The sequence below is a fragment of the Neoarius graeffei genome, chromosome 6 (genome assembly GCF_027579695.1).
Source record: "Neoarius graeffei isolate fNeoGra1 chromosome 6, fNeoGra1.pri, whole genome shotgun sequence".
NCBI lineage: Eukaryota > Metazoa > Chordata > Actinopteri > Siluriformes > Ariidae > Neoarius > Neoarius graeffei.
Window position 1 is genome coordinate 55375567 of NC_083574.1, and position 15364 is coordinate 55390930.

A 15364-nucleotide genomic window follows, 5' to 3' on the forward strand; every position below is an offset into this window, starting at 1 on the left:
CTCCTGATGGTGGACTCATGAACATTAACATTAGCCAATGTGAGAGAGGCCTTCAGTTGCTTAGAAGTTACCCTGGGGTCCTTTGTGACCTCACCGACTATCACACGCCTTGCTCTTGGAGTGATCTTTGTTGGTCGACCACTCCTGGGGAGGGGAACAATGGTCTTGAATTTCCTCCATTTGTACACAATCTGTCTGACTGTGATTTGGTGGAGTCCAAACTCTTTAGAGATGGTTTTGTAACCTTTTCCAGCCTGATGATCATCAACAACGCTTTTTCTGAGGTCCTCAGAAATCTCCTTTGTTCGTGCCATGATACACTTCCATAAACATGTGTTGTGAAGATCAGACTTTGATAGATCCCTGTTCTTTAAATAAAACAGGGTCCCCACTCACACCTGATTGTCATCCCACTGATTGAAAACACCTGACTCTAATTTCACCTTCAAATTAACTGCTAATCCTAGAGGTTCACATACTTTTGCCACTCACAGATATGTAATATTGGATCATTTTCCTCAATAAATAAATGACCAGGTATAATATTTTTTGTCTCATTTGTTTAACTGGGTTCTCTTTATCTACTTTTAGGACTTGTGTGAAAATCTGAAGATGCTTTAGGTCATATTTATGCAGAAATATAGAAAATTCTAAAGGGTTCACAAACTTTCAAGCACCACTGTACCCTATGGGTACATGTGGCTACTGCTCATCAATAAAATTGATGCCTCTATATGAGGCAGTAGCCACAAAAATGACTTGCAGTGAGTGATTTTTGATCTTATAAACGCATGAGGATGCTGTAGTTTTATTTGTTCACACAATTATTTCTGATTTGTGCATTTTTCTGCAAAACACTGGTTAGAAAAATGATCAGCACCCTGACAATTAATGTTTTGGTGAAGCCTTAAGAAAATAAGAGCACAGTCTTTTGAAATCATGGATTCTAACCACATCTTACACTGTCATGTATCAGGTGCTTTTCCACCTAAGTGGGTCTTTGTTTTTCTGCCAAACAAGCCAATGTTGTGCTTTTTTTTTCCTCCCCTCATCTTTGTCAAGTGAAGTGTGGTGCAGCATTTTGATTTTGGGCGTTGTTCTTATTCTCAGATAGAGCTTCTTTCATGAAAACAGCATGCGTAACTGCGATGATAACGTCCGGGTTTTCCTCAAATTGCTGATCGGCTGGCTAGTTGAAAATAAAAAATATATATGAAGCGAAGATTCAGACTAGGGCTGTGCGATATATCAAATATACTCGATAAAATATATCTCCGAAAATTCTGTGTGAGATACATATAATTATTAAGCTTCTTATATTATATTAAGCTTCTTTCATGAAAACAGCATGCGTAACTGTGATGATAACGTCCGGGTTTTCCTCAAATTGCTGATCGTGCTAAAAAAAATTCCATGTCAGGCAGGGCTCGAAATTCACGGTGGTACGGTCGCCCGAGGCGACTTAATTTGTCATTTGGCGGGTAATTCCTGTCACTAGGCAGCCCGGCTGGCTAGTTGAAAATAAAAAATATACAGTATATGAAGCGAAGATTCAGACTAGGGCTGTGCGATATATCAAATATACTCAATATATCTCCGAAAACTCTGTGTGAGATACATATAATTATTATATCATAACTATCGAGTATTTTATGGTCATCTGCCAACTTGTGTTTGTTTCGTGTTTGTTGCGTTTGTTTAAAACCTTTGCCGGTGGTTTTCTCCCTGTCCCTCAGGCAGTAACGTGAGAGGCTGCCTAAGGGTAAAAAAAAACAATGTCACACACTCGCCAACCAATCCTGGGCGACATCTCGGTGCTGAAAGGAACTTGCAGGAAGATTTTCTAGTTTCGGTTTACAGCACTGACTCAGCTCGTGCAATCGCTGGTGTTGCATAGGCTACCGTGTAAGCTCTGTCAATTTCAGCGACAAATTAAAAATGGAAGCGGACGAATTGGTTCCTAAAAGAACGAGTAAGGGGTCAGTCATCTGGCATTTTTTTGGATATCGCGAGGAGGACGTGGAACAGCAAATGACAATTTGTAAAGTGTGCAAAAAAAAAAACAGTATCAAAATACTCAGGTCTTGAAATAAATGCACATTAGTCATGAACAATGGTAACTACTCTCTTTTGTGTTATTTTTGACAGAAGTAAAATTCATACATGAACAAATTTTGGCGAGTTGATTTTCTGTTTGGCTAGTTACTTTGGAAGGTAACTAGTCTGGCTGGGTGGTGAAAAAATATATGAATTTCGAGCCCTGTCAGGTAACGAGCTGTGTCACCAGATGACAAGCTCAAAGGGCGAGGGGGGTCTTCCGGTTGATTAATTAACCAATAATAACTGTTGTAACTGAAACTCACCTTTGTAAAATTGTTTTTTATTGGTAAATCTGAAAAAGTGTCGAAAGTACGGACTGTCGATAATTGTAGCTGCCGCTCTACATATAAATAATGCGACTAATATTTAGGCCCTGTCCACATGGCAACGGATTCAAGTGAATCTGATAAAATTGTTTATCGTTTCGGCCTGGCGTCCACACGGCACCGGCATTTTGGGTGCCCCAAAACGAAATCTTTTGAGAACGGGTTCCAGAGTGGAAAGATCTGGCAACGGCGCCGTTGTGAAGTCGTCTGGATGAGTAGAACGGATTTGTTTACGATGACGTCACAACCACACGTGCTTCACGCCGGGTAGAAGTGTAACGAACTCGATGCGAGTTGTCAACAAATCCTATAACTTGGTTCATGAAACGCGCTTACAAAATATTTTCACTGTGAATATTTATTGTGTAATGGTGCAAAGTGAGAGAGAGAGAGAGAGAGAGAGAGTCAATCCCGCCAGCAAAAATAGGGAAAAAAAGGAGCGATCTCACCTCTTCAGATGTTGGTTTAAGTCCTACAATACATTCCTCAAAAAGGGCGTAGAAGAACAAATTAATCCATCAACATGTAGCATTCAATTTATTCCAGACCATTAAAGACGCCACCTTCCGCGTAGAATCATACGTCATCCTCGCCGCCATATTGGATGGGTCAAAGCAGAGAATAAAGATGCCTCATTCATGTGCTGCGTTTAAGTGCACCAACAGGTTTGCCGTCCAAACGAGATCACATGGGATTACCTTTCACAGGTGAGACTGGAAAAATACTTTTCATTGGATTTGGTCATTATAACGTAATTTTACGAACAGATTTTTCTGACTTTGTGGCTAATATGAAGTCTCGCGCATAATAGTTTATGCGCATGCGTCCTTACTTCTTCTATTGTTGTGGTGTCTCCGATGGGACCGTCTTACAGCGCACCTAGAGGTGTGGCATGTGTATTGCATCGTTTTCAGCAAGCATTGCGTTGCCATATGTACCTGATATTTTACTGATCCGTTGCCCATGTGGACGCGATATTTTTTTTAAAAATCTCGTTGCCGTTGTCGTGTGGATGTAGCCTTATAGGTGCTCCGGTTTCCATCCAAAGTTATGCAGATTAGAACCAAATGGTGACTCTAAATTACCCATAGGCGTGAATGTGAGTGTCAATGGCTGTCTGTGTCTGAGGCTACATCCACACGACAACGGCAACGAGATGTTATTTAAAAATATATCGCGTCCAAACGGGCAACGATCAGTAAAATATCAGGTCCATATGGCAACGCAACGCTTGCTGAAAACGATGCAATACACATGCCACACCTCTAGGGTCGCTGTAAGACGGTCCCTTCGGAGACACCAGAACAATAGAAGAAGTAAGGACGCATGCGCATAAACTATTATGCGCGAGACTTCATATTAGCCACAAAGTCAGGAAAATCTGTTTGTAAAATTACATTATAATGACCAAATACAATGAAAAGTATTTTTCCAGTCTCACCTGTGAAAGGTAATCCCATGTGATCTCGTTTGGACGGCAAACCTGTTGGTACAGTTAAACGCAGCTAATCTTTATTCTCCGCTTTGACCTATCCAATATGGCGGCGAGGATGACGTATGATTCTACACGGAAGGCGGCGTCTTTAATGGTCCGGAATAAATTGAATACTACACATTGATGGATTAATTTGTTGTTTCTCACCTGTGAAAGGTAATCCCATGTGATCTCGTTTGGACGGTAAACCTGTTGGTACAGTTAAACGCAGCACATGAATCTTTATTCTCCGCTTTGACCTATCCAATATGGTGGCGAGGATGACGTATGATTCTACGCGGAAGGCGGCGTCTTTAATGGTCCGGAATAAATTGAATGCTACACGTTGATGGATTAATTTGCTCTTCTACGCCCTTTTTGAGGAATGTATTGTAGGACTTAAATCAACGTCTGAAGAGGTGAGATCGCTCCTTTTTTTCCCTATTTTTGCTGGCGGGATTGACTCTGCCCTAAGGGCAGAGTCTCTCTCTCTCTCTCTCTCTCTCTCTCACTTTGCACCATTACACAATAAATATTCACAGTGAAAATATTTTGTAAGCGCGTTTCATGAACCAAGTTATAGGATTTGTTGACAACTCACATCGAGTTCGTTACACTTCTACCCGGCGTGAAGCACTCACAGTCATGTGGTTGTGACGTCATCGTAAACAAATCCGTTCTACTCATCCAGACGACTTCACAGCGGCAACGTTGCCAGATCTTTCCACTCTGGAACCCGTTCTCAAAAAGATTGCGTTTTGGGCACCCAAAACGCCGGTGCCGTGTGGACACCAGGCCTAAATGATAAGCAATTGTATCGGAGTCACCTGAATCCATTGCCGTGTGGACAGGGCCTGAGTCAGCTTCATGACCTGTCCAGGGTGTAGGCCTACCCTGCCTCTTTCCCAGCTCACCCATGATCTGCAATGTATAAGCAGCACTGAGAATGATTGAATGTTCATTACCTCCACCAATTTTGTTGGAGGAAGTTACAACCCCGATTCCAAAAAAGTTGGGACAAAGTACAAATTGTAAATAAAAATGGAATGCAATAATTTACAAATCTCAAAAACTGATATTGTATTCACAATAGAACATAGACAACATATCAAATGTTGAAAGTGAGACATTTTGAAATTTCATGCCAAACATTGGCTCATTTGAAATTTCATGACAGCAACACATCTCAAAAAAGTTGGGACAGGGGCAATAAGAGGCTGGAAGAGTTAAAGGTACAAAAAAGGAACAGCTGGAGGACCAAATTGCAACTCATTAGGTCAATTGGCAATAGGTCATTAACATGATCTTCGGGCCCTTAGACGGCACTGCATCACATACAGGCATGCTTCTGTATTGGAAATCACAAAATGGGCTCAGGAATATTTCCAGAGAACATTATCTGTGAACACAATTCACCGTGCCATCCGCCATTGCCAGCTAAAACTCTATAGTTCAAAGAAGAAGCCGTATCTAAACATGATCCAGAAGCGCAGATGTCTTCTCTGGGCCAAGGCTCATTTAAAATGGACTGTGGCAAAGTGGAAAACTGTTCTGTAGTCAGACGAATCAAAATTTGAAGTTCTTTATGGAAATCAGGGACGCCGTGTCATTCGGACTAAAGAGGAGAAGGACGACCCAAGTTGTTATCAGAGCTCAGTTCAGAAGCCTGCATCTCTGATGGTATGGGGTTGCATTAGTGCATGTGGCATGGGCAGCTTACACATCTGGAAAGACACCATCAATGCTGAAAGGTATATCCAGGTTCTAGAGCAACATATGCTCCCATCCAGACAACGTCTCTTTCAGGGAAGACCTTGCATTTTCCAACATGACAATGCCAAACCACATACTGCATCAATTACAGCATCATGACTGCGTAGAAGAAGGGTCCGGGTACTGAACTGGCCAGCCTGCAGTCCAGATCTTTCACCCATAGAAAACATTTGGCGCATCATAAAGCGGAAGATACAACAAAAAAGACCTAAGACAGTTGAGCAACTAGAATCCTACATTAGACAAGAATGGGTTAACATTCCTATCCCTAAACTTGAGCAACTTGTCTCCTCAGTCCCCAGACGTTTACAGACTGTTGTAAAGAGAAAAGGGGATGTCTCACAGTGGTAAACATGGCCTTGTCCCAACTTTTTTGAGACGTGTTGTTGTCATGAAATTTAAAATCACCTAATTTTTCTCTTTAAATGATACATTTTCTCAGTTTAAACATTTGATATGTCATCTATGTTCTATTCTGAATAAAATATGGAATTTTGAAACTTCCACATCATTGCATTCCGTTTTTATTTACAATTTGTACTTTGTCCCAACATTTTTGGAATCAGGGTTGTATGTTTTTGCCTTTGTTTGTTTGTTCCCAATGTAACTCAAAAAGCCGTGAATGGATTTTGATGAAATTTTGAAAAAAGGTGGGCCATGGGCCAAGGAACAATGGATTAGATTTTGATACAAATCTGAATATGTGACTTGGCAGAGGTATGCACTCTACCGAGTGCCCTTCTAGTTAAATATATCTGTATTGAGAATAACCACAGTTATTTTTACAGTTAAAGGTGTCCGTGACTACATAAGGTTTAAGAGCCCTTGGCTTGTTGTTTATGAAAATGGAAATGCTGTGAGATGGAGCGATCTAAGTTCTCCTTTCTTTTCTACATTCCTGTTGTTTAAAATTGCATTTCGCTGAGTGAATGACTGAGCCCCAGTATTTAAAAGGCAACTCCAGGGAATTTCATTATAAACAGAATGAAAACATGACCTTAAACTGTATCTTCTCTTATTTTGATTATCTTTCAGTTTAAATAAAAGAACGTTAATAGAGTATTTAAGAAAATAATGTTGTCAGTTGGCCTTACATGGGACTGGGCTTTTTCAATTTATGACCGTCATTCATTCTTTCATTCATTCATGGTGCCTTATTTCTGTATTTTTCTCTCCATGAGTAAATAAATTGTGCAGTATTTGTGTTGCACTGGTTACTGGTAGAGGCAGATTGCCAAATTGTGCATGGTAAGTCCGGGGCTGTAATCAGTAATCCTATACCGACAAAGTGCATGCACACTGTCCGGCCAAGCAAAAATTTGTGCACACTAATATTTTGTGGAAGTGCTTTTAGCTGTGATTATGGTGCACATTTCACTGTGGCATTGTTTCAACCTTATGCAATGTTACAACATTTCTGTCCAGAGTTGCGTTATTTTTTTTTCCACCAAGATCTTGTATTGATAATGGGAGAGTCAAACCACTCTGTAAAGTTTTCTCTAGCACATCCTTCACAACTTTTAATTAAGTTAAGGTCTGGACTCTGTTTTTTATGCCCGTGCCACCAGGGAAGAGAAGGGGCTCAAGTTGTGGACCTCCTCATGGTGAGCCCTGGTAACTGACTCGTCAGGCAAATGACAACAACGGACACAGCTACAGTAGCAGCAACAGCAGCATTATTGTCAATTCATACACAAGAAGAAGAAGGGAAGAGAAAATGCACTGATGTGATAACCTGCGCATTCATTACATTCTTGTAATCAGCTGACTTCATTTTATTGGCACATAACATTGCTGAGCTTTGACCAACTGAAACAACCCCAGATCATAACACTGCCTCCAGAGGCTTGTACAGTGGCCGCTATGCATGAAGGATGCATCACTTCACGCACTTCCCTTTTTACCCTGACACACCCATCATTCAGGAATTGCTGGGTTTCAGTCACGTGACTTTTCTTAGTGGTTTTACCGGAAGTGAAATAGCTGGTGGTCGAAATGGCTGCCGTAGTGCAAACAACTAGCTGTTAGGTATTGCTGGGAATCGAACCCGGGTCGCTGGTGTAACCCAGCAAACCCCCACTAGGCCACCAGGGGAATGACTCAAGTGCAGAGGAGTGGGACGAAAGTAGAGTTCAAAACAGTTTATTGCAAAAGCTCAGAAGATCAGGAAAATCCAAACGCAAAAAATCCACAAAAGTTAAATCCAAACGCACAGAAGATACAAGGGAAAACAAAACCTCCAAAAGTTCAAAGTCCAAAAACCAAAAATGAGAAAAGAAGAGGGAAAAAATCCCAACGCTCAGAAGATACAAAATGGCAAATAGACAGTCCAAAAAATCCCAAGAAAGAAAAGGCAAAAAATCCCAACGCTCAGAAGATACAAAATGGCAAATAAACAGTCCAAAAAGTCCCAAGAAAGCAAACTCCCAAAAACACAAGCACACAGGCAAAGGTGCACAGAACAGAGGAGACTAGCCATAAACAGAACAAAGACTCAGTAACTAGAGACCAAACCGAGGAAGTATAAATACCCAAGGTAATTAAGAAACTAGGCGGGGCAGAAAATAAAGAACAGGTGGGGCAAAAGGCACATGAAAACAAAGGAGCACATGGCTGTCAAAACAAACACAAAACAATAGCGGCCTCTAGCTGTCAAAACAAACATAACAAGACAAAAGATAAGATAGCGGCCTCTAGAGGCCAAGATAGTCCCAAGTCCTAACAGGACCCCCCCCCCCCAAGGAGCATCTCCTGACCTTCCCAGGGTGATCAGGATGGGCCAAATGGAAGTCCCAACAAAGTTCCTTGTCTAAGATGTCCCAAGTGGGGACCCAACAGCGCTCTTCAGGACCATAGCCCTCCCAGTCCACTAGGTACTGAAGCCTGCCACGGACCCGGTGGGAGTCCAGCAGGTGGCGCACAGTGAACACGGTCTGACCATGGAGGATGCGGGGAGGCGGGGGATTCCTAGGGGCAGGGGCATAAGAGGACGACAGTACAGGTCGCAACAGGGATACGTGGAATGTGGGGTTGATTCTTAGAGACCGGGGCAACTGGAGCCGGTAAGCGACAGGGTTCACCCTGCGCACTACCTTGAAGGGGCCAACATAACGAGGGGCAAGCTTGCGGTTCTCCACCCGTAGAGGAAGGTCCTTCGCGGACAACCAAACCCGCTGCCCAGGGCGGAAGATGTGGGCAGGCCGTCTATGGCGGTTGGCCTGAGTCTGGTTGGCCCTGGATGTCTGGATGAGAGTCCTCCGAACCTTGTTCCAGGTCTTACGACACCGTCTCAAGTACTGGTTGACCGAGGGCACCCCAACGTCCTCCTCCTGTTCCGGAAACAGAGGTGGCTGGAACCTGAATTGGCATTGGAATGGCGACAACCTGGTGGCTGATGACTGCAGGGTGTTATAGGTGTACTCAGCCCATGGCAGCCAGGTGCTCCATGATGTTGGGTTATCCATCACCAGGCTTCGCAGGGTGGTTTCCAGGTCCTGGTTGAGCCTCTCAGTCTGGCCATTGGACTGGGGGTGGAACCCAGAGGAGAGGCTGGCAGTGGCCCCGATGAGCTTGCAGAACCCCCACCACACTCGGGAGGAGAACTGGGGCTCCCGGTCGGAGATGAAGTCCTGTGGGAGCCCGAAGACTCGGAAGACATGGATGAATATAAGTTTGGCTGTCTCAAGGGCAGAAGGGAGCTTGCATAGCGGTATGAAGCGGCAGGCCTTAGAGAACCTGTCGACTATGACTAAAATGACAGTGTTACCTTGTGAATCTGGAAGGCCTGTGATGAAGTCGACTGCCACATGAGACCAGGGACGCCGGGGAATGGGCAGAGGATGCAGGAGGCCCTGGGGATGCTGCCGTGGGTTCTTGCTTCTGGTGCATTCGTCCACACTTCGCAGGACAGGACGAATGACCTCACTTCCTTCTCCATGCTTGGCCACCAGAAGCGTCTTTTCAAGAAGTCCAGGGTCCTCTGAGCTCCCGGGTGGGCGGTGAGAGGGGACGAATGACCCCACTGGAGAACCTTGGCCTGGGCTTGACGTGGGACGTACAAGAGGCCCGGTGGCCCCGTCCCAGGACTGGGGTCCTGGCGTTGAGCTTGTCGGACGGCCTCCTCAATACCCCAGCGGACAGGGGCCACAATCCGGGACACAGGGATAATAGGCCCAACTTCACTCTCCCTGTTAGTGGAAGAGAACTGTCTGGAAAGAGCGTCAGGTTTGGTGTTCTCAGAGCCGGGGCAGTACGATAGGGTGAAATTGAACCGACTGAAGAACAGGGCCCACCTAGCCTGTCGTGGATTAAGTCTCTTGGCTTGCTGGAGGTACTCCAGGTTCTTGTGGTCCGTCCAAACCAGGAATGGATGTTGCACTCCCTCCAGCCAGTGCCTCCACTCCTCAAGGGCCAGTTTAACCGTGAGCAGTTCTCGATCCCCCACATCATACCAGGACTCCGCGGGACTCAGACGGTGGTAGAAGTATGCGCAGGGGTGCAACCTTCCATCCGAGCGTTGAGAGAGGACCGCGCCGACGCCACTGTCCGAAGCGTCCACCTCGATGATGAAGGGTTGCGATGGGTCAGGGAGGACCAGAATGGTTGCCATGCAGAAGCGGTGCTTGAGGTCCTTGAAGGCCTTCTCCATCTGAGGAGACCAGACATAAGATCCACCTGTCTTTTTGGTGAGGTCTGATATGGGCGCTGCTACAGAACTGAAGTTCCTGACAAACTTGCAGTAGAAGTGAGCAAATCCTAAGAACCGCTGAACTTCTTTCACGGACTTGGGAGTGGGCCAGTCCCGGACGGCCAGGGTCTTGGCTGGATCCATCTGGAGTTGTCCCGTCCGTACAATAAAACCCAGAAAAGAGACCTCGGGGACATGAAACTCACATTTCTGGGCCTTAGCAAACGGATTGTTCTGTAGCAGCCTCTGGAGAACCTGACGGACATGGTGGCGGTGCTCCTGCAAGGTCTTGGAAAATATCAGAATGTCGTCGAGGTAGACAAAAACGTATTGGTTGATCATATCCCTCAAGACGTCGTTGATAAGGGCCTGAAAAACTGCTGGTGCATTGGTAAGTTCGAAGGGCATCACTTGGTACTCATAGTGTCCTGACGGGGTGTTAAAAGCAGTCTTCCACTCATCTCCCTGTCGGATACGGATGAGGTGGTATGCATTCCGTAAATCCAACTTGGTGAAGACTGTAGCGCCTTAGAGCAGGTCGAAGGCTGTGGACATCAGCGGAAGGGGATAACGGTTGCACACAGTGATCTTGTTCAGGCCCCTGTAGTCAATACACGGTCGGATCCCCCCATCCTTCTTGCCGACAAAGAAGAAGCCGGCACCAGCAGGTGAGGTGGAGGGTCGGATGAATCCAGAGGCCAGGGCGTCCTTGATGTATTCCTCCATGGCCTTACGTTCTGGCTGAGAGAGGGAGAACAGCCTGCCCCGAGGAGGGGTAGTCCCAGGGAGCAAGTCTGTGGCACAGTCGTAGGCATGGTGCGGAGGAAGAACGGCGGCCCTACTCTTGCTGAAAACCTCCTTCAGATCCCAGTACTCTGGGGGAACTTGAGATAACTCGGTGAGATCAGGGGGTTTGGCAGGAGACACAGGAGAGCTAGAGAGCAGACAAGAGGCATGGCATGCAGGGCCCCATTCCACAACCTGGCTTGTTACCCAGTCTATGCGAGGGTTGTGGCGAGTAAGCCAAGGAAGGCCTAGAATCACTGGGAACTCTGGTGAATGAATCAGGTGCAGGGATATTTCTTCTTTGTGACCTTGAGACTGGAGAAAGACTGGAGAAGTTACTTGGGTGACTTTTCTGTCACCTAAAGCTTGGCCATCCAGGGCAGACACAGACAGCGGAACTTCAAGCGGTGCAGTAGGGACATTGATTCTTCGGGCGAAGTGGACATCCATGAAGTTTCCAGCCGCCCTGGAGTCTAACAAGGCCTGGCAAGAGTGGACGGACTCACCCCAGGAGATGGAGACAGGGATGTAAACTCCTTGGCCAGGAAGTTCGGGAGAGCGGGTAGTCCCCATCACAACCCTCCCTCGGCTGGACAGGACGGTCATTTTCCCCAAGAGCTCGGGACATGACGCTTGGAAATGGCCAGGCTTGCCACAGTAGATGCAGCACTTGTCCCTCCTTCTGCGCTCCCTCTCAGATGCGGAGAGACGAGTACAGCCAACTTGCATGGGCTCCGGACAGTCACTGGAGGAGGTGGACGGACTCCAGGTTGGGGCGGTGAGGCAAGGGAAGCTCAGGACTTGGTGACGCTCTCTAATCCTGTTATCCAGACAAATGGCATGTGAGACCAGAGTTTCAAGGTCACTTGGGCATCCGATAGGGGCCAGACCGTCTTTGATGGGGTCAGACAGACCATGGTGGAAGGCTGAAACCAGGGCAGTCTCATTCCATCCACTGACTGCTGCGAGCATCCGGAACGAGATGGCGTAGTCTGCGACACTTCCTCCCTGCCGGATGGACATGAGCTTCCTGGCTGCATCTTTGCTGATGTCTGCCTGATCGAAAACACGAAGCATCTCCTCCGTAAACATCTTGAAATCGGAACACTCGGGTCCCTGTCTCTGCCAGATGGCTGTTGCCCAAGCTCGTGCCTTATCAGCTAACAATGTTATTACATAAGCAATCTTGCTGCGGTCAGTAGTGTAGGTGGTAGGCTGGAACTCGAAGGTGAGTTGACACTGGGTAAGGAACTCCCGGCACTCACCGTGCTTGCCATCATACCTCTGTGGTGCAGGAAGGTGGGAGCGTGGCAAGAGGCACTGGAGCAGATGGTGGAGCAGGAGCAGAGGGAGGATCAGGAGGAGCAGGAGATGGGGGCCGAGGAGTCAGCCATGCAAGGGCCTTCCCAATTTGCTGAAGAAGTGCATCGTGGCAAGCAAGGGTCTCTTGTTGGGTTGCAAGTGTTTGTCCATGAGTGTCCATGGTAGCTCCAAAGCTTGTTACAGCAGCCATTATCCTCTGAAGGATCGCTGAAGAAGCCTCTGCTGAATCAGTCATGACTGAGTCTTTCTGTTAGGTTTTGCTGGGAATCGAACCCGGGTCGCTGGTGTGGTAACCTAGCAAACCCCCACTAGGCCACCAGGGGAATGACTCAAGTGCAGAGGAGTGGGACGAAAGTAGAGTTCAAAACAGTTTATTGCAAAAGCTCAGAAGATCAGGAAAATCCAAATGCAAAAAATCCACAAAAGTAAAATCCAAACGCACAGAAGATACAAGGGAAAACAAAACCTCCAAAAGTTCAAAGTCCAAAAACCCAAAACGAGAAAAGAAGAGGCAAAAAAATCCCAACGCTCAGAAGATACAAAATGGCAAATAAACAGTCCAAAAAGTCCCAAGAAAGCAAACTCCCAAAAACACAAGCACACAGGCAAAGGTACACGGAACAGAGGAGACTAGCCATAAACAGAACAAAGACTCAGTAACTAGAGACCAAACTGAGGAAGTATAAATACCCAAGGTAATTAAGAAACTAGGCGTGGCAGAAAATAAAGAACAGGTGGGGCAAAAGGCACATGAAAACAAAGGAGCACGTGGCTGTCAAAACAAACACAAAACAATAGCGGCCTCTAGCTGTCAAAACAAACATAACAAGACAAAAGATAAGATAGCGGCCTCTAGAGGCCAAGATAGTCCCAAGTCCTAACAATAGCGATAAGTTATCAGAGTACACTCGTAATCTAGAAGCCACTGCTCGCTTTAGATATATTCAGAAGATCGCTATGTGCAAAGGAATCGACCCCTACAGTCTGGGAAAGAAAGATTTGTCATACGATCTCGAAATCTACCCTTCAGTCGAGTTCCCTGACATCTCCAACTATCTGGTGTTGCAGACGTCCTTCTACAGCGCAAAACAGATGAAAGCGTAGAAGAGTATGGAGGCTTACAACTTTTTTGTATGTGGCTGGGTAAAGGACCTCGCTATCAAGTCGCTGCCGAATTAATCCTGTATTGTTTTTGCCCGTGTATGTATGTTTTTTTTTTAAGCTTTTCGTTCGCATCTTTACAACGAAGCGCTGCAAGTTGAAGTGTAAACAACAGTTTGCTTGATTCTCATTTGTGTTGGCTCTCATCTTTCAGGTAAATCATTCACAAAGATCATCAGAAACCCCTTTAATGACCTGGATCTTAGTTAAACAAGACGGAGAAGTGATCACGGTGCATTGTAACTGTATGGCTGGGGAAGAATTTTGTTGCGACCTTCATGCATATGGACTTTGTGAAGAGTGAGGAGGAAACAAAGAAACAGCTGGGGACTTTAGCGCTTCATGACTAAAAAAAAAAAGTACCATAAAATAACGACACATAGCAAGAAGAGTACTTGGAAAACACTCAGGCCAGAGCTGAGAGGGATTTACAAACCTGTCACCAAGTGATCACTGCAAACTTGAGCATGCTTTGACTCGACTCTCTTCGATTTCAGTTTGAGGTTCAAAAGCCACCTTTCTCGACGTCTTTTTGTGAAATCCTGTGCTTGTTCACCCTTTTTTATGAGTTCACGGGGAACCCTGAAGAAACTTTAATCAGTTTCACGGTTTGATCGATTCGAACAACCTAAAACAATGCAAGCGTAAGGCATTTTTCACGCGAGCAATGCACCTTCTCCGTACAAACGCTTTGTCAACTGAGCTTTGGTTGACCACCAGCTAAAGTTTTGAATAACTAATGAGGTGGATGTGACGTCATGTGAAACCCAGCAATAGGGTAAATCTGGAATCATCAGACCACATGACCTTTTTTTTCTATCCTACATGGTCCAGTCTTTATTCTCTCTAGCAAACTGAAGCCTTTTCTTCCGATTAGTCTCACTAACTAGTGGTTTTCTTATGGTCACACAGCTGTTTAGTACCAATCCTGTGAGTTCTCGTCACATTGTGAGTGTGGAAATGCTCTTACTTTCATTATTAAACACAGCTATGAGCTCTACTGTCGACTTCTTTGACGATTCAATGTCACCAAGTGTTTAAGTGATCTCTGATCATGCTCAGTCAATATTTTTTTCTGACCACATTTTTTCTGTGAAGTGGACTATATTCACCACTGTCCTTCCAGGTTTAAAACATGCATTGGACAGGTTCTTAACCCAGTTCCAGTCATTTCAGCAGTCTCCTTAGTTCTTTTCTTTGCTTAATGCAGGCCAATTCAGACCCTTCTGAAACACAATAACATCTTTTCCATGACCACAGGATGCGTCTTCCGATATGGTTGTTTAAGAAATGAGAAGCTACTCACTGCATCAGTTAGGGTTAAAGGAATTGTTGCCAGCTGAAACATATTAATCACTGCAGTAATTATCCAGTCAAATGCTTTTAAGGATCTGCTTATTTAAAATTGTTTAACATTGGATAATATTGTTTATCTGATAAAATGAGCAATAGCCATAAGGTAGTTGTACCTATTAAAGTGACAGTTGAGTGTGTGTTAAATAACCCTGTGTATGTGTTTGAATGAATTACTTATTCTTGTGATTATTTATACAGAACCATGCAGAGGACTATCTAAAGATGGTAAATAAACAAGTACGAACACTTCCCATGATTGAACATGTTGAGAAGAAAACTGTGAAGGTTGCCAAATGGTATACTAAACAAACATATCTAAATATATAAATGGCATATATTTCTGGAATATTACAATGGATTGTAGAACACAAGAACAGT

General features: G+C 45.1%; 1 protein-coding gene across 1 annotated transcript in view; it reads left to right on the forward strand.

Annotated features, from left to right (window-relative positions):
• iqch (IQ motif containing H) overlaps nt 1-15364 on the forward strand; it is a 96765-nt gene that overhangs the window by 2430 nt on the left and 78971 nt on the right. The window contains 1 exon segment of the mRNA XM_060924367.1: nt 15185-15282. Within this exon segment, the coding sequence (XP_060780350.1) occupies nt 15185-15282 (98 nt within the window).